This window comes from Pteropus medius, unplaced genomic scaffold (genome assembly GCF_902729225.1).
Source record: "Pteropus medius unplaced genomic scaffold, Ma_sr-lr_union100, whole genome shotgun sequence".
Taxonomy (NCBI): domain Eukaryota; kingdom Metazoa; phylum Chordata; class Mammalia; order Chiroptera; family Pteropodidae; genus Pteropus; species Pteropus medius.
In genome coordinates, this window is record NW_024353517.1 from 11954424 (window position 1) to 11981137 (window position 26714).

At 34.0% G+C, this 26714-nt stretch overlaps 1 protein-coding gene across 2 annotated transcripts in view; it reads left to right on the plus strand.

Moving 5' to 3' along the window:
• UBXN7 (UBX domain protein 7) overlaps positions 1-26218 on the plus strand; it is a 43665-nt gene extending 17447 nt beyond the window's left edge. Inside the window, exons 4-12 of one of the 2 annotated variants that reach the window (XM_039850834.1) lie at positions 3425-3490; positions 4711-4823; positions 10118-10264; positions 11580-11670; positions 12334-12461; positions 12793-12870; positions 18392-18785; positions 18907-18986; positions 20576-26218. In XM_039850834.1, coding sequence (XP_039706768.1) covers positions 3425-3490; positions 4711-4823; positions 10118-10264; positions 11580-11670; positions 12334-12461; positions 12793-12870; positions 18392-18785; positions 18907-18986; positions 20576-20737 — 1259 coding nt within the window. In that variant the 3' untranslated portion in view covers positions 20738-26218. The remainder of the gene's footprint in view (positions 1-3424; positions 3491-4710; positions 4824-10117; positions 10265-11579; positions 11671-12333; positions 12462-12792; positions 12871-18391; positions 18786-18906; positions 18987-20575) is intronic. The other variant, XM_039850835.1, reaches the window with a different exon arrangement.
• The last annotated feature ends 496 nt before the right edge of the window (positions 26219-26714 follow it).

Consider the following 26714-nt stretch of genomic DNA (forward strand, 5'->3'; position numbering starts at 1 on the left):
AAGCTATTTTCATAATAATACTTAGAAGTTATTTGCCTTTTTTACTGTGTTGATATTTGGACTGATGATTCAAAAGCAATGATGGGTCCAACTGCTACATATTAACTGAAAAAGGGCACTGACACCAAACTATAGTACTATTCATTGAATTCTTTACTGCCACACATTCACAGTTTAAAAAACAAAAGCTAACTTTAATAATGTTCTTGATGAAACAATAAAAGTTAATTTCATTAAATTTTGACCTTCAGTACACACTTTTAAACTGTCCTATTTGGTGAAATAGATGTGTGTGTAAAGCACTTCTGCATACTGAACTACTATGGTTACTTTAAGGAAAAGCATTTGTACAGTTGTTTGAATTGCAAGCTGAACTAGCTGCTTTTTTCATGGAACATGATTTTTCCTGGACAGGTTGCTGACCAAGTATAGTTATTTAGGTTCAGGCATTTGGCAGATATTTTCTTGAATATGAACAAAGTCTACTACTGCTCTAAGGCAAACAACTGATATTATTTGTTTCCAGTGCTTTTAAAAAAAAAAAGCTTCAGGCATAAACTGGAATTTTAGAAAGTTTATATTCACTATTGTGAGCTTGGTAGCTCCCCAATACTTAAAGGCTTTCTGATGAGATTAGTGGTAGTATTAACAAATGGTGATTTTTTTTTTTAATATTGTGTAATGAAATGGTCAATATTTGGAATGTTTAAATAACTCAATGAACAAATATTTCCAAAAGACCAATATATGATATTTCAAAATCAAGGATAGGTAAAAGATCTATTCAGACTGGAATTGCGTATGTATAGAGAGAGGTTATATATCTATTGCTGTGAACAAGTTACTTCAAAATTTAGCTTTCTGAAACAAACATGTTATTTCTCAGTTTCTGTGGAACTGAGGAATCCAGATATGGCTTAGCCAGGTGCCTTTAGTTAGGGTCTCTTACAAGATTATAATCAAGGGGTCAGCCAGGGCTAAAATCATCTCATAGCTTGAATAGAAGTTTTTTCTGAGCCCACTCATGTGACTTTTGGTTTGCTGGGGACATCAGGCCCCTACCACAGAGCAAATGAGAGAGCCAGAGAGGGAATCCCAAGATGGAAGCCACCATCTTTTAAAATTTAATCATGTGATGTCTCATTCCATCCCGTCACCTCTGTCACATTCTGTTCAGTCCTGCTCATACTCAGGGTGTTCACCCATAGGTTATGAGTATCAGGAGATAGGGATAATTGGGAGCCACATTAGAGACTGCCTATCATGTGGGCCAATAGATTTTAATGGAGCAGAGTACGAAAAGTTCACTGATAAGATTACAGATTCCACATTGCAACTAACCTTTAAGAAACTACCACTGGTTGAGCTTTGGTGTAGTATCAAAGAATATTCATTATTATCTTAAAATATTGTTAAAATACTCTTCCTTTTTATAACTACATGTCTGTGTGAGGTTGAATTTTAACTTTCTTCATATACTTAAACTAAAGGAATAGCAGCAGATTGAATGCAGAAGCAGATCCGAAAATCCAGGTATCTTCTCTAAGTTAGTTATTAACAGATTTGTGAAATTGTGAAACAGTGCCATTCTTCTCACTAATTTTTTTCTCCACCTGTCTCACTCCCTTATTTTGACTATGAAGCTTCTTTTGAATCTTTTTTAGTTCTTTGTAGTTTAGCCCGTAACCTCATTGATCAGCATTCCTATTATATGGCAATGAGAGCAAGAGTACGGAGAACCGATACTTGCTTTATAGCAGATGGTCTGGAGGAATCAGGAAACCACATATTGAAGAGGCAGGCAGGAGTAATAATGGTCCTAGGACAAGAGGTGTTGTGGCCTGAGCAGAGGTTCTTAGTTAGACTTAGGATAAATAAGGGAGAAACAGTTGGGAGCAGGTTATGAGTCCAAGAAATAAAAGGGAATGGGTAGAAGGCTAGCAATAAGGAACCACCGAGAATCCCAGGAGAGCAAGTGCCTAATAGAGAAGGGCTAAATTGGGAGATGTGCACACATTTTAGTGTGAGGGGTGGGGAGCGGGGCGAGGGGCGGCACTAATGTAGAATACTGACTGGTCTGCCTTTGGCAATTTAAAAGTAGAACAAAACCCTCCCCAATAATAATACGCTTTCTTAAGTAGCTACTCTGTGTCTTATCCTAAGATATTCTTACTTTCTTAATTGTTATAGTTAAAAAGTATCTGATAATGAGCTTTAAGGAGGCATTATTGAGAGACTATATTATTTCTGCTAGAAACGGACATTTGAAATAGGACCTCTCGATCAAAAATAGTTCCATGATTGAAAAGAATAATATTCCTTGCCTCTTTATAAAGAAAGGGGAGGGGAGAATGCAATATTTAAGTTTTTAAAAATTCAATTTATACTTCTATCTATCTTACTACTAATCATAGTTTATTAACATGGAACATTGTTCTTATTACATGTTGGCCAGAAGTGCAATAAGCCAACTGAATAACTGTTACTCATAGTGAAAGAATCATTAAATGTCCTTATTTATTGTAATGTATATAAATGATCTGGCAAATTATTTTAAGTTTAAAAACACATACATATGGGAGGATAACATTTTCACTATTGCCTTATAGACTTTATTTGTGAAATACTTTGAGGATTGGGCATTAGACACTACAGGGGTACTGAAAGACCTTGGTTCTATTCACTTTTCTGTTACTAAACCATTATATAACTGTGGAAAATTTTTCTTCCAAAATTAAAACTGTATTTTGGTATTTATAATTCTACGTGCATATTCACTAAGAAGTAGTTTTCAAATATTGTGGTTTAGAACTTAGTTATTCAAGTGTTATCCCAAAGGATAGTCATCTCCTTCAGGCTAACCTGAATTAGATATTGTGTTGCGGACATGGTTCCATAGCGTAGCAGTTAGCATGTCTGCTTTACACACAGAAGGTCCTGGGTTTGTGCCTCAGTGGAGCCACGGTCCATGGTCTATGGCCATGCCACCCTGAACAAGCCCGATGTCTGATCTCGGAAGCTAAGCAGGATCAAGCCTGTTTAGTACTTGGATGGGAGACCACCTAGGAAGACGAGGTGCTGTAGGCATAAATAATAATAAATAATAATTTTAAAAAAAGATACTGTGTTGCTTCATCTACATGGAGAGTCATCCTCAAAACGTTTTCTTCCTATCTTTTACACAAGTTTTCTTAACCGGGCTTTAATTTTCTCACTTGTAAAACAAAATGATTGGGCTGAAGATGATTGAATTAATTATGTATGAATGACTTGAAGGTTTTTAAAATATTTTATTTTTTGAAGGAGGGCACTGTTATGAATCTATGAATGTTTTAAAACAAGAAATATATATAGAGAAGGAAGTTTTAGAATTGTTTCAAAATTAATGTTTAAATTGTATCAATTCTGTTCTTTCCCCCTAAAGCTCCTAAAAGACGACGGCCTGCAAGGTCAATATTTGATGGTTTCCGGGATTTTCAAACTGAAACTAGTAGGTATCTGTGGACCAGATTATCTTTTATGTCTGTGTCTCTTCATCCCTCTTCCTTCTTCCTTGTCTTACTCTCCTTTCCCTTCTCTCTCCCACATACAAAACCGCAAGGTGAAAAAGTACCCATACAGTCCCCTACAAGTCAAGATCCTAGTTTGTTTTATATACTTTTTTATTAAAAAGATAAAGATGATTAATATTAGAACTAATTACTTTGAGGAGTCACTTTATTTAAAAAATGAAATTGTGAATTTGGTCTGTAATTGTTATTAATTCCCCTAGAGCTGATTTGTCCCAAATTCTAATCTACTTGATGATAGAAGAATAGAGAGATGGAGATAATGTAAGAAATCTGGTAATTTACAAACTTAATCAGCTTTTGAATGAGTAATTAAATACTGACTATAATTTAAAAAACCAGTTTCCTTCAGGATCCCGATATTAGTCAATTAAAGTGATGACCACAATGAAAATGGTTATTGTAAGGGATTGAAAAATAGAAGAAGAAAAAGCCACACCACCCAAAAAAGCCACTTTGGCTGCAGTTGTTTAGAATAGGTTTATATCTTTTTTTGGAATAAGTTAGAATGAGAACCATGGCCTTACACTTTTAGAGGATTTAGTATTGATTTAGGAACAGAGTTCTAAAGAAAAAGACAGTTATGTTTAGAGAATATATGAGAAACTCTTGGACAGTGTTTAATTTTGCAATTAATTTATAATGAGCTCATTGAAGCACAGATAGGTCTTACAATTTGGAGAGAGTTGAAGGGGAACCCAGACTGACTCAGGGCAATCCTGTGGCCTTCTAGGAAAGGGTGACACCAGTGGTCATTCTCTCTCACTGCCAGAATCTAAAGATTGAGAATGTGACTAGAAACAACAGATAAATTAGGATCACTTTCAGAGCTAGATAAATGGAGATGAAAGTTTTCTCCTATACTAAAGTTTTGAGTATGTGAAGGGGAAATATTTTGATTGGGTGACTCTAATATAGATTTCTGTTTGCTTTTATCTTTACCTTTGGGTAGAGGACCATCACTGAGTCTTAAGATTCCCTTCTTACCTTACTTTGCATTTTTTTTTTTTTAGAATTAGCATTTAATATTTGCATTTGAGGTCAAGCACATCGTTCAGTAATTCTTGGAATTGACACGTTTTTTCATATTGCGAGATTCGTGCCTTTTATGGCTAATTGAACTTTCTTCTCTATGTTGCAGTTCGGCAAGAACAGGAATTAAGAAATGGAGGAGCAATAGATAAGAAACTAACGACCCTTGCAGATCTTTTTCGGCCACCCATTGATTTGATGCATAAAGGCAGCTTTGAAACAGTAAGTTGTTGGAAATTCTGAGCTTAGCTACACATCCTTTTGCATTTTCAATGCCATTTTTTTCTTTCTAAGAGCAGAAATAGTTTTCAGCATACTGTATAGAGAATTGGCATCTTAAGTATGATGTAAGAATGAGATATACCTAAAAGGTTACATGGATTTATCTTTCTACCAGCAGAAATTGTTTGATAAATAATTAGCCTTGTGTGGTATCATTTTAGAATCTTTGCCATTTGGGTAGTTCTTTTATTTTTTAGTCTTCATTTAGTTTATATATATTTGACTGCTACTGAGAATAGTCTGTGTGTGTTTGTTGTCCATTTGTGAATTGTTTGTAGGTTATCTTTTCTCCTCTTTCCTTGGGAGTATTTTAAAAGACTATCTGCAATTGCAGAATACATTCTCTCTCAGTTCTTGGCTTTATCTTGGCTAATGCCAAAGAAAAAGTTCCAAGAGCAGGTTTATTTGATTGTCTATGGAAGTATAAGCTTGTTGGTGTGGGAGGAGGGAAAGGCTTCTTTTTGTTTTGGTAATCCTTGGGACCCTGCGTCAGGCATTTAATGCAAACATAGTATTTGTTAAACGAATGAGTTTAACTAGGATTTTAAATATTTTTATGTTGAGGTGTTCAAAGGGCTTGCTTTTGTGTGTTCACTAGCATGTTAATAATGTTATTTTGAATCAGAATAGCATTTCTATAGATAGAAATCACTTAAATTTCAGGTAAGTTTTATCTTTTAGGATAAAGTAGATCAAACAATAACCACAAAAATGATATTAGTAGCTACACATTTGATCATGAATTATGATTGTTTTAAAAAATTTTTGTCTCAACATACTCTCATACTAGTCTAAATGAAGAATTTAGGATCTTCATTTTCTTTAGTTTCTTGTTCTTTAGAAACTTGTTCTTTAGTTTCAATTTTCTGAATTGCAAAACCTGAAACTATTTGGCTATATGTAACAGAAAATCTAAATGCTTTGGCCAAAGGAAGGTTTCTTTTTGTCATGTAAATAAGTCTAGAGTTGAGAGAGTCTTTACTGTTCATCCATCAGCTCAAAGATATCAGGTTAGATTTCTCAGTTTTCTTCATCATTCCCTGGTGATCTTAAAACATGGCAGCTGCATATCCTTTTCAGTGTTCCAAGCAGCTTGTCTGCCTGTCCTTTCTACTGTCCTCATGATAATACAGCCACTGAAAGAGAATAGCAGCAGTATGAAAGACAAAAATGATATGAGCTTGTTTTGACATATTTTCCATTTTCATTAGCTTTTGAGTTGCTCTAGGGCTTGATGAAATAACTCTGAACTTGATTTAATGTAGTCACTTTGAGCTCATAAGCAGTTACTCTCCTGCTTATTTATTGAGGGAAAATGTGAACTTTTTTGATACTGTCATCTGAAGTTTGATTCATTTTGTTAAGTTATATCACCTTTTTTTCTTCATAGTTCATGATCTGTGTTGTTTGCAATGATCTATCATGTTTTCACTGAGGGTCTTTAAATGACATGAACATTCCCAGAAAAAGTAGGCATTTCATGATAACTAATGATATATCCATTAGTTTTATATAAATTGAATATGCAAAATTAAGTCATCGAAGCTTAGAGAGATTAATATTAAAAATTATAGGGACATTCTTTGTTCAGGCAGAGCCCATAGGTTTGGGCGCAATATTAGATGTAGATCTGAGCCATAATTTTACAGGTTTAAAAGTAGACTTTCTTTGTGTAACTAGAGGTAGACATATTCAAAGATTCTGGCTCATGCTAAACAAATGAGAGACTGATTAATTTATTTGCTCATTCAATGAATGTTTACTGAGGCCTCCTATTTCAAGGCCTTGTTCTAGGTGATAGGGATTATGTTTGTCGGGATAAAGATTTTACTGCATGTTAGAGAGACCAGAAGGAAAACAAACAGTGGCTTAATCAAGACACAAGTCCAGGCCATTAGGATGGTTCTCCTCTACTTATGAAGTTACTAGAATTGCAGTTTTTTCTAGTTTCTTCTGTTTCCTAGATTTTGCTTGTCTTTGTCAACATGATTATCCTCGTGTTTGCTTCCTAGCCAGCATGAAGGAGGGAGGGGGCTGAGAAGGGTACACCTTTTTCCTCTAAAGGCCCTAGAAATTGTACACATCACTTCTGCTCACATCCCATTAACTGGAACTTGACAATATGGCCACACCTAGCTGCAAGGGGACACTAGGAAGTCCAGGTAATTAGCTAAAAATTGGAGATTTTCTTACTAAGAGGGAGAAGGGGCAAATGGGTATTTGGTGCCTATGAGCAGTTCCTGCCACAGGGAGGTAGTGGTAAACAAATTATACAAAGTTCTTACGATCAAAGAGTTTTATTCAAGAGGGAGAAACAGACTATACACAAATAAAAAATTATATACATATATATGTAAACATATTTAGTGTGTATATATTTTATGTATATGTAGAGGGATGGGGAGTATAATTTCAGATTACAGTAGGTACTGGGAGAAAGAATAAAATAGAATAAGGGAAGGGGAGAGAGGGCAGCTTATTGTTTGTTTGGGGCCACTAAGGTGCATGTGTTCTCATAGGCAAATTGAAAGCAAGGATTTCACATATATTTGTAATTGTGAGGAGAGAGGACTACTTCAGATAGGAAGATCAGGGAAGATTCTGAAAGGATGAGAATGAGATTTGAATGGAAACCTGAATAAATGAGGGAATGTTAACCATAGGAACATCCAGAGGCAGAGCAGATAGTTAGTTGGTATGTATCAAGGTACTCGTGGGAAGGAGCTAGGCACATTTCTGGAACAGCTAAGAGAACCAATACAGCTGAAGCTTAGTGGGCAAGGCACTTAGGATGAATGATCTGACTTGGGCAAGGGCACGTTTAACCTGTAAATTCCATGAACACAGAAACCTTGTTTTATTTCGTGTGTATTTAGTGTCTAGAAGAGTTTCTGGCACATAATTGGCCCTTATTAAATCTTTGTTAAATGATTGGTATAATCTGGAAAATATTGTACAAAAAGAATCAGAACAATTTTTGTATTCCTTATTTTCATAAGAAATGCATATTTATTTGTTGTCATTTAATTACACATACACCTAGTCTTAATTATTAAGAGTACTTTGTTAATTTCAAAAGTGCTTGCTATAAACGCAAGTAAAACTATTTTAGCTAAAAATGTAAAGAACCAATTTAATAACAAAATATGTTAACGTTTTCCTAAATAAACTTTATATGTAGTTTGTATTTAGTTTTATTCAAATTTGACAAATAGAAAAATCTGAAAACTAGTAAGGAAAGATAATAAAATTTTAATTTTCATTAAAAAGTACTATACATATTTTAATATATTTTCTTCTTGTCTTTATGCATGTATTTTTATTACTGAAACATACTTTTTCTTTTATGTAAGTTACTGATCTTACATAGATGTTAGTCTCCCATTGTTTCCCCCTCGTGACAGATAATCTGTATCACATATCTCTTTATTTGGTATAGCCACACTTGTCCTTGGGTCTCCTTATGGTGGCTTTTGAATGTTAATTCAGAACAACCTAACAGATTCCAAGAGGGAAGGTTCATCGTTTATTCCATGGCCCACTCTCATTTCTAGTCCTAGACTCATAATTAGTATACTTAGTGAGATTATGTGAGAGTATCTTATTCCCTCCAGATGTCACTGCTTTGTATCTTTTGTGTCTTTTGGGTCTTTCCTTCTAGCAGTAATTTAACAGCACCTTCAGTTTCTTTTGGTCGTATAAGGTTTCTCCCCAATGTATGCTCCATGAAGGCAGGGATTTTTGTGTTTTGGTAACTGCTGTAACTCTACAAACGTACCTGTACCTGAAACATGGTAGGTACTCAATAAGTATTTGTTGAATGAATGAATCTGAATTAATGAAAGTATGAATGTGAATAAATGAATGATTAAAAACAAAAGCAAATGACTATTATTTTAAAACTCTGGACTTTTATTATTTTCATTCGGTGTTACACATTTTTTTCCTCGTCAGTGTTGTAGGCAGACTTATGTAAATTTACCCTGTTACAGGGATAAATACTTTCCAGTCTGTCTCTAAGATGCGTGTGAATTTTTTTCTTCTCAAATACTTTTTCTTCAGTTAAGGTAATATAATTGCTCATTTATCACCCATTTATTAAATCCTTGTGCATGCTGTAGGTGGGAAGTAAGTGGAACAGTATTACTTCCTAGGAGTAATTTTATATTTGTATACTTTAAAATAAGCCTTTGACCAGTTAAATACAGCTTTCTGACTCAGTACAAGGATACTTCCTTTTAGAACTTGGGTTTGCACTTGGGAATCAACACCGAATATTAGAAAATGATTTTCTCTGGGGGATTCATACCAAAAAATAGGATTACAGGTTCTGTGTAAACTTTCTTAAAACAGAAGATAGTCATATTTTTTCAGTAACTCCAAAATGATGTATGTTCTTAGTTGTTATTAACCTGAGTTAATTGATTCTTAAGATTTTCTTATGTCAAACTGATTTGGAAAAGAATATTGTTCTAAGACAGTATTATTCAAAACCTTAGCTTTTATTTCATTGTTTCTTTGCAGAGGTTAAAGAAGCATTTGCCCATTTGCTTTTCTGCCATTCTTTTTATATTCAACATTTTTAGGTTTTAATGATGAAGAGGAACGTTAGGCAGAAAATACAGACTCATGATTGATATTTGTGCTATAAATTGGGAGTCTTTTGAAGATCATTCTAAAACATTCTTTGATCTTATAATCTCATTTTTTGAGATCCACTTCTAACAGATAAAACCTTAGCAGCTTTACAGCAATGTTTAGGGTGATTCTATAAAATAGCACATGCCTGATAACAGAGGAATATGATTTTTGGAATGTGTATAAAAAATTAAATGAAATACAAAAACAAAGTAATATACACACACAACTGTTTACATATACTAAAAAGGAGATAGTATTTGCGGATAGGGATTGGAAGAGATAGTACAACTGAATTATGTGACCTGTCAACCTTAAGTTTGAAATCTTTTTCAGGTAAAGATATTTAAATGTACAATAAAAATTCAGCCATCATAACATTAACAGTTCATTTAATTTGAAAATGCTTGCAAGCAACATACACATGTACAAATTACTGTAAATAATGTATAGATACCAAAAACTCTAGATGTCATACTTGAGAAAAAAACCTAGTAGTATTTAAATGAAAAGATGATAGCTTCTGATTTCTGAAACATATCAGTTACCGTGTAGAAATTATTTCTAACAAATGTTGTGTAACTTTACTCTTACAGGCCAAAGAGTGTGGCCAGATGCAGAATAAGTGGCTGATGATAAACATTCAAAATGTGCAAGACTTTGCATGCCAGTGCCTCAACCGTGATGTATGGAGCAATGAAGCTGTGAAGAATATTATCCGGGAACATTTTATTTTCTGGCAGGTGAGAAGAGTTTATCAAAATTTTAATAGTGCTTTACTTTTGTGGTATGGGATGTTGAAAAGGAGGAACTCAGTTATAAGCTGGAAAAAATAACTGAGTTAAATTATGACACGAAAAAGTAAAACCACTCATAATGGCTGAAATAGCATGGACAAGTGAAAATTAGGGCAGCAGTGAAGAACTCCCGGGGGAAGGAGGAAAAAAAAGAACCAAGCTATGTAAGCACATAATATTTATATGTCAGAGAGCTTAAATATCTTGATAAGATGTACAGCTGTACTGTTCAGTAGGGATATAATGTGAGCCACATATGTAATTAAAATTTTTCTAGGAACCACATTTATAAAGGTCAAACAGGTGAAATTAATTTTAATATATTTTAAAATCAAAATATCTAATATATTAAAATACTGTTTTGATTGTGTGTGTGTGCGTGTTAAGTCTTCAAGATCCAGTGTGTATATTTTATACTTACAGTACAGCTCAGTTCAGACTAGCCACATTTTAAGTACTTCAATAGCATATATTGTAGTGGCTACTTTAATTGACAGTTTGCATGTAGAAGATCTTGGAGTAATAGAAAAACATGGTTAAGACTTGGATTTTAGCTTGAGCTTGATACTCTTAACTGTATGTCCTTAGGCTTGTCGTTTAGTCTTGCTAGGTCTAGTTTCTTTTTATATAAATTATCAAGCTAAGGTTAGATGATCTTGCTCCAATTTTTTATTTTATGAAAAATTGTAGAAAAAATATCTGAATGAACTTAATTTTTTTCCCACTGTAACATATGTATTACTGTTATTAATTGCTTGTTCATGTTTCGCAGTTCCCTAAATTCAATATTAATTTTTCTGAATGGTAACCTTTTATTCAGCAACTATTGACTGAGCATCTCTTTGCCTAGCACTATGCTAGGGACTTAATAAATTACAATATATTCAGATAATAAGCTGCATTTGAGCTTATTATCAATATATATTGTAATTTATTAAGATGTATATGATCGAGAGTCAGGAATGACATAGGTGGACAGATACCTTGAGCAGGAAGAGCAGTAACTTGAACAGGAAGAGTAATACCTCTTCTGAACTGGGAAGGAAGGAAAAGTGGATCGATATATAAGTTTCTAGAGGGACTTAGGTTAGGAAGTTGAGAGAGTTCACACCAGATGACATTTTTCTCTTTGATGTATCAGCGGGATCCTAACATATACCAAAGGTATATTTGGAGAATTAATTGCTGTCGGTATGTAACAAGGATATACTTGGTACTTTTTTTCAGAGGCTGACTTTTTTTTATGTCAATGATTTAACAGGTTTATCATGACAGTGAGGAAGGTCAGAGATACATACAGTTTTATAAGCTAGGGGATTTCCCCTATGTTTCCATCTTGGATCCACGGACAGGTGAGATTTATATCAGCTTACAGCCTTTGACCTATGACTTATCTTTCAGTTACCTAATAATTGATCTTTAATATTTGACTGGATCCAGTTTCAGAATTGTTTGTGATAATTTGGGTAAAGAGTTCTTGTTCATGCTTTATAGAATTATTAAAACATCTATTGAAATGTGTATTTAGGGAGTCTGTTTCTGACAATTTGGGAAGATGGCAGTATTTTATTTTTGTGCAGTCATGTTCTTTTAAAAAAAAACTTATCTTGTCATATTATAAGGGATCCCTTTAGATTTTCTATTAAAATATTAAAATATTTAGGCACCGGTTTTAATCCCACCAAAGGCAGAGAGTAGAGATGATTTTATTCAAATGGATTGCGTTCCATATAGATATTGCTTTGTTTGATTCTCTTCTTCCTAAATGGCAATAAGTGATATCAGTAAATAAATTAGTTGCCCTATTTTGATGGTTGGGAGTCTTTTAAGTTGGTTATAATTAAGGTATCCTCTAGGTTTTGAAAAACATTATGCAACTTAAGCTGGTGAGGAGTGAGGATATGTGTTTCCAGCAAATTTTAATTATGTATATGCTGAAAGAAATACTTAATGGGCATGTTCAGAAGGTGTGTTGATTTCACTATATTTATATGTCCTGGTTTTTTAATTTTTAGGTCAGAAGCTAGTAGAGTGGCACCAGTTAGATGTATCTTCTTTCTTGGACCAAGTGACAGGATTCCTCGGTGAACATGGGCAACTGGATGGACTTTCTAGCAGTCCTCCCAAAAAATGTGCCCGTTCAGTAAGTATAACTAAGTGGTGATAGGCAATTAAGTGTAATTGTTTATAGATGTCTTGTGTAAATGAGGTTAAGATGGTAAAGATAATAATGTAAGTAGTGGATAGTTATAATTTGTGGCTGCATAATATCTTAAATGCTGTTCTTACATTTTGATAGTTTCCCTCATATGGGTTCTGTGTTCTCAGTGAAATCGTAAGATTTATGTTCCTTGCAGCTGGGGTACAGGCATGTGACCTAATACTTGGATTTAGAAGTAAACAATGGTATATGTAGCAATGAGCAGGAGAACTGATCTGACAAGTCCAATGACAGAGAAATCCACTTCTTTCAGGGGCAGCACTGCCAGGACTTTTGGTATCCAGGTCTAAGGAGCAGTGAACATGGTATTTTTGCTAGAACTACTTTCATGGTATAGTTGGGCATTATTACTGGTTATATAGCTTTAAAGCCTGGCTCTTTGGTTCGCCTAAAGATTATTTCTATACTTAATTTTTATAATATGCTTTTATTAGGCAAATCTATTTAATAATTGTTATCAAGATTAGTTGCAAGTAAGAGACCTTCAAAGATATCGGAATTTCACATTAGACATAGGCACTGTTTGGGTTTGATTGACAATGAGGATATAATTTTAGCAGTTTATTTTATACAGTGATGAAACAGTTCTTTAAATTTTCACCTAGAATTAAGTGTCCATTTAAGGAAGGGCTATGGGTGCTTGCCAAAGGCTGGGAATCAAGGAACCAGGCTCCTCCTCTTTTTCACTCTCTTCATCCTTAGTATTTGCTTTTGTCTTCATGGTCATAGTTAGATGCTATACTCCTAGGTATCATATCTAAGCATGGACAAGGAGTAATGGGGTGGCACCTCTGTTACAAAGGTAAACAGCCACAGATTTTAGCTGGACACATTTCTTATACAAACAATTGAGGTTCCCTTAATGAGAAAGCAGAGAAGACTGGATGTCAGATAGGAAACTGACAGTGTCCATCATAGTGTCATTCTTTAAAATCAACCTGCATGGTGCACAGTGTTATTATCTGTAGTCGATCCAAGCCATTACATGTCATATGGGCACATCCATTTGCTTTTTTCTGTGTGATAAATTAGCTTTAAGTTTATTTTTAAAAACTTCAAAGCTTTATTGAAGTATAATTATTGACCAGTAAACTGAACACTTTTAAAATGTGATGACTTTTGATATGACCATATTTTGATGTCCTTTTTTGCTGTGTGTTTTGATGAAGTATCTATTCAGATCTCTGGCTTATTTTTCATTGGGTTGTATGTCATCTTACTGAATTGTAGGGGTTTTTTTTATATTCTAGATAAAAGTCCTTTGTTGGATATATGGTTTATAGATATTTTCTCCGAGTCTGTTGCTTGTTTATTTATTTCATAAGAGTGTCTTTTGAAGAGCAAATTAAAAATTTTAACAAAATCCAGTTTATCAACTCTCATATTTTGTGCTTTTTGTGTCTTATCTAGGAACTCTTAGCCTAACCCAAGATTTAATCCCATGGTTTTTTTTTTTTTATAGTTTAGCTCTTAAGTTATGGTCCACTTTGAATTAATTTTTATATATAGTGTTAAGGTAGGACCAAGTTGGAGTTTTTTGTTTGTTTGCATAGGGCTGTACACTTGTTCTAGCACCTTTTGTTGAAAAGATTATCCTTTTTCCATTGAATTGCCTTTGTACCTTTGTTAAAAATTGATCATTTATGTGTGAGTTTATGGACTCTGTTCTTTCCAGTGAGTGATATATCTTTCTTTACACCAGTATTTCACTGTCTTAATGATAACTATAGCTTTATAATAAGTCTTGAAATCTGGGCAAGTCCTTCAGCTTTGTAGTTTATGTTATTTGAGCTCCTTTGCATTTTCATGTAACTTTTAGAATCAGCTTGTCACGTTTTGCAAAAGAAAACTACTAGCACTTTGATTGGAATGCATTGTCTCTATGGATCAATTTGGACAGAATTAACATCCTAACAATATTGAGTCTGCAGATCCATGAACCTGACATGTATATCCTCACTTATTTAAATCTTTAATTTCTCTCAGGAGTGTCTGGTAGTATTTATACATTAACCTTGTAGTCTCCAACCTTGCTAAGCTCACTTATTAGTTCTAGTAGCCTTTTTAGTAGATAACTTTGAACTTTGTATGTAGGTGATCATGTTGTCAGCAAATAGACTTATTTTACTTCCTTTCCTTTTTTTTTTTTTCTTTCTTAGCTAGAACCTCTAGTACAAAGTTAAGTAGAAGTAGTGAGATGTATTAGACATCCTTGTTTCTGATGTTGGAGTGAAAGTATTGTCTTTCACCATTAAATTTGATGCTAACTATGATTCTTATAGATATACTTTATCAGGTTGAAGAAGTTCCCTTTTATTCCTAGCTTGCTAAGTTTTTATCATGATGAGATTTTATCATATGATTTTTAACATCTATTGAGATGATCATGTAGTTTTCTTTTTCAGTGAATTCTGTTGATTTTTTTTTTTTTTTAATGTTAAACCAACCTTTTATTCTTGGGCTAAAACCCATTTGGGTTTTGATGCATTACTTTTTAATATATTTTTGGGTTTGATTTACTAAAATTTTGTCAAGAATTTTTGTGTCCGTGCTCATAAGAGATATTGTTTGTAGTTTTTTTGTGTGTTTGTTTTGTTTTCCTTGTAATATTTAAAAATATTTTTGTCTGGTTTCGGTGTGAGGTTAATGCTGGCCTCACAATGAATTGGAAAGTGTTTCCTCTTCTGTTTTCTGGAAGAAAGTGTAGAATGATACTATTTCTCTCAATATATTTGATGACATCACCAGTGAAGCCACCTGGGCTTAGAAGTTTTCTTTGTGGGAAGTTTTAAACTACAAATTCAATTTATTAATAGACATAGGACTTCTCGGGTATCTGTTTCTCATGTAATGAGCTTTAATAGGTTGTGTCTTTCTAGAGATTTGTCCATTTTACCTGAGGGGATTAATTTATTGACATAAATTTGTTCATTATAATTTCTTGTTATTCCTTTAATGAGTGTAGTGTATGTAGTGATATCCCCTCTCAATCCTGTTACTGGTAATTTGTGGCTTCTGTTTTCCTGACAATCTGTCTAGAGGCTTATCAGTTTTATTGGTTTAAAAGAACCAGCTTTTGGTTTCATTGATTATTCTTCTCTTTTTTAGGTCACTGATTGATTTCTGTCCTTTCTCTCTTTCTTTCTCTGTAGTTGGCTTTAATTTTATTTTATTTTTCTAGGTGGGTACTTTTTAAATTTAAAATGGAAACTTAGTGATTAATTTGAGACCTTTTTTCTAATAATAGGCATTTAGTTCTATAATTTCTCTGTACATGCTGCTTTAGCTCCATACCACAGTTTTGTTTTATTTTTTTTCAGCTTACTGTTTTCTTTTATAGACATGATTAGGATTTTGTAAGCAAGGAATTAGAGGAGAATGGCTATTGGCTAGGAAGTCAGCATTGTCTGCCATGATAACAATCTCTAAAATCAAGCTTTGTGCTATATAATATTGTTGTAAACCCACAGTCTACCTAAGCTATTGCATGCAGGTCACATGGGCACATTTACTTTATTTTTTGGGGTGATAAATTAGCCTTAACTTTTTTTGAAATGTTTTATTTTTTGCTATATGGTTGGCAGTTAGTGAAAGCCAAAATGAAGTTCCTTTAGTTTATTTTGTTGTTGTTAGCAACTCATACATTTTTAATCTTTTTATTGTGGAAATTTTTAAGGATATTCAAAAGTAGAAGGAATTTGTTGAACTTCTATGTATCCATAAATGAATTCAATCATTATTAACCAGTGGCCAGTCTTGTTTTATCTGTATATCCCATCCTGTTCGCATTATTTTGAAGCAAATCTCAGAATTTGTTGTTTCATTCATTATATTTTAACTTTTAAGTTATAATTGACATAAAATATTACTGTCGGATGTATAATATAGTGATTCAACATTTGTGTACCTTATGAAATGATCACCACAATGAGTCTACTATCTTTGACCATACATAGTTATTATGATATTATCAATTATTCCCTATGCTGTACATTAAGTACCTGTGATTTCTTTTATAACTGGAAGTTTTTACTTCTTAATCTTCTCTCTCTCTTTTGCCCATACCCCATCCCACTCTTCTCTGGCAACTGGCAACCATTAGTTTATTTCCTATATCTGTGTGTGTGTTTTTGTTTCGTTTTATTTATTTTTTAGATTCATATAATGAAATCATACAATATTTGTCTTTTTCTTATTTCAGTTAGCACAGTACCCTCTATGTCCATCCATGTTGTCGCATATGCCAAAATTTCATTCTTTTTATGGCTGAGTAATTTCCTTTGTGTATATATACCACATCTTTTTTATCCATTCATCTATCAGTGGACACCTAGGTTGCTTCCATATCTTTGCTATTGTAAACATGCTGCAGTGAACATAGGGGTACATATATCTTTTTGAATTAGTGTTTTCATTTTCTTTGGATAAACACCCAGAAGTGGAATTGTGGAGTCATATGGCAGCTCTATTTTCAATTTTTTGTGGTATCTCCATACTGTGTTCCATAGTGGCTGCACTAATTTATAATCCCACCAACAGTGTACACGGGTTTGCTTTTCTCCACATATTCGCCAGTACGTATTATTTCTTGATTTATTTATGATAGCCATTCTGACCAATGTGAGGTGATATCTCATTGTGGTTTTAATTTGCTATTCCCTGATGATTAGTGATGTTGAACATCTTTTCATATGTCTGTTGAGCATCTATATTCCTCTTGAGAGAAATGTATACTCAGCTCCTCTGTCCATTTTTTAATTGGATTGTTTGTTTTTTGGGTGTTGTTTTATGAGATTTTTATGTATTTCGGATAGTAACCTTTATCAAGTATATCAGGGCTTTCATTTAAGTCTTTAATACATTTTGAGTTTATTTTTTTATATGGTGTAAGCAGGTGGTCTAGTTTCATTTTCTTGCATGCATCTGTCTGGTTTTCCTACCATCATTTATTAAAGAGACTGTCTTTTCCCCATTTTATATTGTTGCCTCTTTTGTTGTAAATTAATTGACCATATAAGTGTTGGTTTATTTCTGGGCTCTCTATTCTGTTCATTGCTCTAGGTGTCTGTGTTTATGCCAGTACCATACTGTCTTAATTACTATAGCTTTGTAATACAGTTTGAAATCAATTGACACCTTCAGCTTCTTTCTCAAGATTGCTTTGGCAAACAACCCATATTTTATGACTAAGTTTAGTGAAATCTGTGACATTAGAACTTTACCAAGAGGAAACTATTAAAATTTGCATTTCTCATGATCACAATGAAAATCTTACTGCAATTAAGCTTGGAAAAATATAGTTGTTGTTTTCTCCTATTTATTGTGTGGTATTTTGTTTTGTTTTGAATGTTAGAATGTTAGAGATATAGATTTTTTGCAAAATGATAATTACTGAGTTATTTATTGATATCTTGTGTGGCAAAACTGCTTGTTGAAAAATACAGCGGTGAGCAATGTAGACATGTTTCTCTGCGTGTAGTCATTTTAAAGACTAATGTTTTGTGTTATATTTAAAATCTTAATTCTTTTTCTGGTCAGGGAATAAACTGGTTTCTTAATTTTATTCATTTTGACGTTAAAAAAAAACTTGCCTATGCCTGCAACATCATTGTGGCAGGTGGTATGACAGTTTTTATTTTTGTTTCTAAACTATCCATTCCAACTTGGCTATGTAAGACAAAGTTGTTGCCCATAAATAACTAAAAATTTAGTAGAAGAGATACATTCAGTGAAAAATAATAATGGCAAGCTGACTGTTATATTTCTTATGCCCCGTTTGACTTGACTATCTATTTTTTGGTTTAACTGTTTTCTTTTTCTTTCCACCCATGTTTTATGACTGCATTTTGCAGGAGAGCCTTATAGATGCCAGTGAAGACAGCCAGCTAGAAGCTGCCATCAGAGCCTCCTTGCAAGAGACACATTTTGATTCATCACAAACAAAACAGGATAGCCGTTCAGATGAAGAATCTGAATCTGAACTTTTTTCCGGCAGTGAGGAATTCATATCCGTTTGTGGCTCTGATGAAGAAGAGGAGATAGAGAATCTTGCCAAGTCCAGAAAGTCTCCCCACAAAGATTTGGGGCATAGAAAAGAGGAGAATAGAAGGCCGCTGACTGAGCCCCCAGCCAGAACTGAGGCAGGAACAACCACAAACCACCAAGGATTGCCAGCAGTAGATTCAGAAATATTGGAGATGTCACCTGAAAAATCAGACGGAATAGTGGAGGGCATAGATGTAAATGGTGAGTTACATTCTAGACTTGCTTTACTTGAAGCTTGAATGTTACTGAAAGGATATATTTATTTGTTTAAATTAGTCTTCTATCTTAAGCTTCTGTACCTTTTTTATTCCCTTAACCTTAGGACCAAAAGCACAACTGATGTTGCGATATCCAGATGGAAAAAGGGAACAGATCACTCTTCCAGAGCAAGCTAAACTGCTAGTAAGTTTATCTAATTGGAAGTGTTTGCTTGAAGCAGAGAAGCTAATTAATTGGTGTAATTGGCTTGATTCTTTGAAATAAGTGTTAGGTATTCATTCTGACCTCTAACTAGAAAGTTAACTGAGGTGACTCGTAATTCTAATTACTGTATTTCCTTCCTCAGTTACCTTAGGCAAGTCACATAGGGTCTGTTCCAGTCAAGGCTTTTCTATTCCATGGCTACATTTAATTTTCCAATTGAAATTATTACCTGGAAAAAGGAAAGGAAGAAAATGGGGGTTCCTGGTTTTCCTAGTAGTTGGAACTGCAAAACGGTTAAGAACCAAGGCCATTTTTTGTGTGTTTCTCTCATGAAGCCTGTTTGGTTTCCTCCTTGTAATTCTCTGCTTCACACCATTCTTCTCTCTTTATACTGTGGCTTTTGTTTACCTCAGCTTGTACATCCATCATAGTGATGCTGAGGGCCTTTTTCTCTAAACTTCACGGTTGATGGACATTTCCTCTGCCTTTTTCAACTCCTGGAAAAGAGAGTAAGTCTGATGAGCTTAGCTTAGCCTATAAATGAATCTCCCTTGGGTCAGGTCTTCATACCTGGCCATTTTCTGCGACAAGATAGTCTGATTCTTGAAGACTGTATGACTGGAATGCAAGTCGGATCCGGTCGCTCATGCTAATACCCTGACTCTCTCCCAGGTCTGGTATTTTGAAGGGAATGGGAGATGAGATAGTGGAAGGAGCAAGTATAGACCACTTTTTTGAGAAGTTTGGTTGTGAAGCTAGAAGAGAGTGGGCAATAATCAGAGGAGGAAAAAATGATTGAAGAAGAGACAGCATGTTTAAGCCTGGTGGTAAGCATCTGTAGAGAGGGAGATGCTGAAGATACTATAAAAGAGGGGATATTCTGTAGAGGCATGGTTTCTGAAAAGGCCAGAAGGGATTTAGTGCACAGTTGGCAAGATTGGCTATAGATAGAATGAAGGACATAACTTCCTTTATAAAAAAAGAAGGAAAACTGATCAAATATTTAAAAATGGGGACAATAATTTTATAAATAGATAGTAGATTTTATTGAGGAAACGGTAACAACCCTGTACATTTCATTTCCTTTTTTATTATTCATTCATTCATTCATTCATTCATTCATTCATTTTTTAGATGAAGCAACCCAACCAAATTGTAAGGACCTTGTCAGCTTACAATCCTCTTTTTTTTTTTTTTTTTTTTTTTTTTTTTTTTTAAGCTATAGGTGTAAAAACTTTCTAGGTGGTCTCCCATCAAAGTACTAACTAGGCCCAACCCTGCGTAGCTTCTGAGATCAGACAGGATCGGGCTTGTTCAGGGTAGCATGACTGTAAACAACCCTGTATATTTCAGTATCACTTAATGGCCCTAACTTATTGGATACAAGTTTATTATCTCCCCATCCAAAGGGTTATATTGGCCCTTCCATAAGGGTAAGCTTTAGTTATCTGAAAGCATTACTTAACCTTCAAATCTTACCTGATATGAAAATGAATGTTATATATAATCCTTTAATATGCTCTCTCTACGTCCATCTAACAGCTTCGTCTTTCTTTTGTTTTTCAAAGGCTTTGGTGAAGCATGTCCAGTCTAAAGGATATCCAAATGAACGTTTTGAACTTCTCACCAACTTCCCTCGAAGGAAACTCTCTCACCTGGACTATGATATTACATTACAAGAGGCAGGCCTTTGTCCTCAAGAGACTGTCTTTGTACAGGAAAGAAATTAACATCATGGCCTGACCTCTCTCAGCTTACCACATTTTTCCCTTTTCCTGTGAGATACCATGTCACTGAGTATGCATTTTGGCTCATAGAACCATAGAGCCAAAGTTGGGCAAGCAAGTCACCTGCCTTCTCTTTTATTTCTTGCTTTCTCCTATAATCAGTCTCTTTCACCTCCCTCCCTGCTTTTTTTCTTTCCTCTACTATTTCTTTTTCCTACTTTTCTTCTTTCTTACCTAATTGGGTGACCAAATGGAAGTATAAAGATAAGACCTCCTAGTACTGGCAGCAGGAAATGTGTGTTCCAAGAAGTGGTCTCTTGCATGGCACTTTTTTGGGATCAAATGATTTTACTCCTCAGACTCCTTTGGTAAAAGAATGACTAGATTCAGAATAAGAAAAACCTCCCTTTTTTGTAAGCCCCATTTTTAGTAGAGAGAAGAAATTCTCTAACACATGTTTTATTGTTCATGTAGGAAATAACACATAACAAACTATCCAGGCTTTTGTTTACATGGAAAAAATATCCCTTATAATTACTACTCATCATATTTAAATTTTTTTTTCATACTTCCAGCTAGAATTATTTCCATGATACGTGTTATTGGCAGAATGAGTGTTAAATGTGGGGTGAATAGCATGGGGTGGCTTCCAATATCCTAGCCTGAAACAGCTTTCTTCATTATTACTGTATAAACTATATTGATCCTGCTAGTCCTGGAATGGACATTTAGTGAGCATATTGTGGTGACTGAGATAGGAAGGTGCTTGCTGTTTTTGCCAGTACAGCATTTTAGTTCCTTTGGCCCTTCCACTGTTTGGGTTCACAAGTGATCTATAGGAAGGCAGCTGTTCAGTAATCATGCAGTACAGTGGCTTGTAGTTTTAACCACTATGGTTATTGATTGTTCTATGTGCTTTAAGGCATACTTATATATGTCCCGGGGGAAAAGAAAGAGATGCAGCTGAGAGTAACCAACCATGTTCCTTTGGTTAGAAATAATGATTCATTTTTTACCCTTTGTTGGAACAGTCTCTAAAAGGCTCTGGTGACTAAATGAGCTTAATTAGTTCCTCATGCTGTTTTCTTGCAAAAGGTATCTAAACTGATAGTCTCTCTATGGGGAATACCTTTAAATTCAATTCATAAAACAACAACATTTACTAAGAGAGGTGGGGAAACTACCAGTAGTCTTTAGATGTTGTGGGTTTTTTCTGCCAACAAAAGCCACATTCAAATTATAGTTGGTGAATGCTTTTTTCAGTATTATTTAGAAGTTGCCATCTTGAATCTATATAATACTATTTGACTTATCAGCTTCACTGTATGCTCAGTTCTTATTTTAAACTTTAAATAGAATCCTTTGAAAGGGTAGTGGTGATTCCGGTGGCAAAATCAGAACTTTAACTTGCTATAAAATGGACCTATTTTGTCAATTGGGGTTTTAGATTGATTGATTCTTCTACTTGAGGAACTTAAATTGCTATTGCTCAGAGACCTTTAGGTTTCCATCGACTTTAAAATCACTCTCTTGGTAACTAGGGGATTTAAACAAAAAGATACTTGTGTGTTGCCTAGTACAGAATTAGAGAATATGGTTTCTAATGGTTGAATTTTGAGGGACCCTGCCTAAAGAATGAGTAATATTTCTCCTCAAGGAATCATGGAAAATTCTGTTTATTCTTCAGTGAGTCCTTTTGAATTAATGTTCTTACATTTTTTCTAAGTCTGTGTAAGTGCTTATGTATAAGTATATAATTGTATAAATATTTATAAATATATTTATATAATTACAATTTCATTTATACCTTGAGTCAAAGTTCTCTCTTTAGATGGATGACTGAGTAATATCACTTTGGTGTTTTTTCATAGGCTCTCGAGGCTAACTAGTGGCTTCTGAATTATCGAGGAAACATGGTTTTCATGTTAACTCCTCGATTATATCTCTGAACTTGGATAATATACTTGCTATCTAAGAAATAGAGCTATGATGCTATTGAAGGTGCATTAGAGGGTAAAAAAAAATATCAGTAGTAGACAAAGTCAGAAATCTAAAAAATTCAGGGAGGTACAGGGTAAGAAGTGAGGATATGCTCAGCTTTGGTGCTGTGATTGCACCCATCTCCACTCAGCAAAGTCACAGCTAAAGCCAAAATCTGTTAAAAATATGAAGTCGAGAGCTTTCCCTACAGGACTTTGTTTCATTCTTTTTACCTATTAGCTTCTCTATAAAACATATCTGGAGAACCTGAGACAACATGTTCATTAATGATAGGATGTAGTTCTTTTTGATAAGCTCAACCCTAGGATATCCATTTATGAGAAACCAAAGTGACTTTTTCAACTGTGAGATGACCACGTATATACATAAAGTGATTAAGTAGGCATATCAAAGAGATAGGGCATGAGATATTGACCCAACTTAGATACAGCTGGAGTGTTTAGAGTACAAGATGTAAAGGATTTTATTTTGTTTTGAGGCAGAAGTATAATTATCCTGGGCTTGATAAAGAAGCCTATTGGAGGGAAGATTATGGATTATACATGGGAAGAGTGAATAAGAATATTGCTTTAAACTCAAGAACTTAATTCACTTACAGAATGTGCCTCCTCTAGTTTGTCATTTCATCTGCAAATTCTTTTGCTATTTGGAGGAGAGGTTTTATTGAATAGATTAAATGAGGTTAGTAAGAAGTTTAAAAATAGTTTAAAACAGTTATTCCTTGTAGGGATTTGAAACAGCTTGAAAGAGATGATAAAAGGTAGGGCAAAGAACAAGATAGATTTTGAGAGTAAGTGACAAGACAAATACAGGGAGATAAAATGAAAATGAGTGGGGGGAAAAGTGACAGGAAACATCTTTTAAACTTGATTTAGAAAGGAACCAGATAAGAGAAAGAACAGCCAAATGAGAGAACAGGGAACTAATTTTGAGTAACTAGCATGTGCTAGGTACATTATATGCATTTTCTCCTTTAATCTTCCTAAGAATTCTACAAAATGCGTATTTCCCCCATTTTGTAGATAAGAAAGAAATTTGAAGTTTAGAGAACTTGTTCAGGATGTCACAGCTAGTAAGTGGCAAATCAAAATGGACATCCAGAGTCCATGCTCTTTACACTCCTATGCTGTAGTCTCCTACAACAGGAGAATTGACCCAAAAGGTAATCTTCCCGTTGTTTGGCTCTGTAAAGTATCATTTGGTTTTGTTTCCTGAAAGCTATGTGACTTGAGCTATGCCTATAAATTCTTATTCCGTAGATGGAGAAAATGTTACTGTGCATATGGAATTGTAGACCCCTTGTAGAAACTCTAGATAAGATTATTTCTGAAGTCCTTTCCACTCCAAAATTTTATGGTTTTAGTCTCTCCCCTTTAATATATTATCCCTAGGCTAATTAAAATTATACTTGCTGATCAGTTCCTTTGCATTTTTCTGTGTCCAGATTTCGTTTGCCTGATAACATGATCTAACCTCACTGTGACTGAAATCTCCAGAAAAGTGGAGAATGTAATAGTTACAGTTCTGATAATGATCTTTTAAATGCAGTTCATTATTTTTAAAAGCTTAATGCGATATTCCTAATCATTGTTGAGTATGACTAACATGTAATTAATGAGAACCAAATGTTTCACTGAACACCAGAGTTAAATTTTATTTTACCTATGTACTTAATCAAAACACTTTACTCACTGAGCAATTGTTAGGAAATTGATTTATGTAAGTTATAGAATTTACACTTAGTTTTGGCAGAAACAACTTTTTCAGATCTAATTAGTCTGACTTAAAAATATTTCTTATCTCAGAGTATATCTCTATTGTGTCATTCTCTCTCTGGCCTTCTTTCATTTAACTACTCAATAGTGAATCGTGGGACACAGGTTGATGAGTAAGTAACGTCTTGTGTAAAAGTAAATGAGAGTTGGAAGAACCAACCTCTGATGAACATGGCAATTTTCTAATAATAGAAGCCTTGATGAAAAGGCTACTTAAAGACAGCTGTGTACTATGAATATTCAACTTTATTGATTTGCCTTGCTTAGCACTTCATTTATTGTCTTGCCATGAAACTTAGTATTGTACTGTACACATTTTAGAACAGTGGCAAGAATGTTCTTTAATACTAAAAATAACCGACAGAGAATACTAAGCCAATATGTTGATTTCTCCTGTTACGTAGAAATTTGGTATTTTAATGACGGTTATTTTGGTTTTTGACTCATCTGTGTGTCAGTCTTGCTAGAAAGACAGCTTAGAATCCACGAGTATTTTTCACAGAGATTATGATGACTTTGGTAGTTTTCCCATGAAGTGAACTTGTGGTTAAAATTATTAGATGTAATGATGTGGGATCCTTAATTAGTTAATCCTACTTTCTCTTTTACTTTTGTCCCTGATTTTTGACATCCATTCTCTGAAAATTAGTCATTATTTTTAGTGAAATTGGCTATGTTTAAGAAATTTATTTCTAAATTTTCATGTTTTAAATTTTTTATAATTTAATATACAAAGAAGAATTTGAGGCAAATATCATTTTTATTAGCTCATTTTCTGTCTACTTACGAACTCTCTTATTCCAAATAGAGAATGGCTACTAGTTCTGTGACACTCTTTCCCCCTTTTTTAGCTTACAAAATGCTGTTGTATTGCTTAGAATCTCAGTCATTCTCATAAGCATGATTTTTGGTACAGGCTTTTTCTTTTTGTCATGTGATCTGAAAGTAGATTTGGGCAATCCAATATGAACTACATTGATAAAACAATTTGGCATATCTGTAAGGCGTTTTCAAAGGATAACCACATTTACTTGTAGGATTAGAGATACAAATACCAATGGTAATATTTTGCCTAAGAACAGTCACATATTAATCTATAAATATGGCAAGTTGCCTTGTTGTACTTAATTCTGTTGCAACAAACAGCAAGTTTTTGTTGTTTGCTTAATGATATTCCTCTACAGAGATCAAAATGCCCGAAGATTTTTATATCTCTTATAAGGTCACTTGGGTTTTCAAATAAGAATAGTCAAGTTAAGCTGAACTGAATATAAAAATTTCATCTCTATCAAAAGTTATTAATCTAACTGGACTACCACGAATCATTAATTTATTAGGCATGGTAAATAAAATGGGAAGCATTTCAAATCATTAGATAAATTCTGACCTGGAATTCAATTCTCCCTTCCTTAAAATCTTTTTTATTTGCTTTTTTCATAGATTCAGTAGGGGCATCTTAACTGATAAGGGAGTAATTCTTGATCTGGAACCATTCCCTACCATTATACTTTTTTTCCCTCTGTCACAGAGTCGCTGTGTTTAGAGTACATGTCACTAGGATCTGTTTCAACTTAATGACATTGAAATGTTGATGCTCAGTTGGATATCTTGCTGTTTTCAACAAAATGGTTTTATAGTATGCTTTCTCAAAGCTTCTGTGTTCTTAATAATGGAAAATATTAATAAATGGCGTGATTCAAAATATAAATAGGTTTTTGACACTAATCATATGCTCTTAATAACTTTTTGATAATTTATTGACCTGTAAGTTAAACCTCACATGGAGTGATCATTGCCACCAGAAAATCCTCTGAAGGTAGTGTTTGACTTCCACTTTTTAGTTTAATGAATAGCAAGTTTATAATGGGGGCCCTTTGTCATATCCATTTTGGGACTTGGGCCTTTTTACTTTCCTAAGTTTATCCCTTCAATTTTGAAAAGCTGTTTAAAACACCTGCTGGGAAACTATGGATAATCCTCTAATCTTAGATTTAGAGAAATGAGTACCAGTTGATGCTAACATGATACTTAGACTTTAAGGGGCTTCCATCCAAGTTTTGGCATGAATTTGTTAGACAAAATTTTATTCACTCCTTTAAGAATGTTTTTTCTTAGAACGGTTTTCTTTTTGATTGTTAACTTCTAAGCATCTGGTGTCTTTTTTTTTTAACCCTTTAAGAAACAAAGTCTGTTTTCGAGTAGGT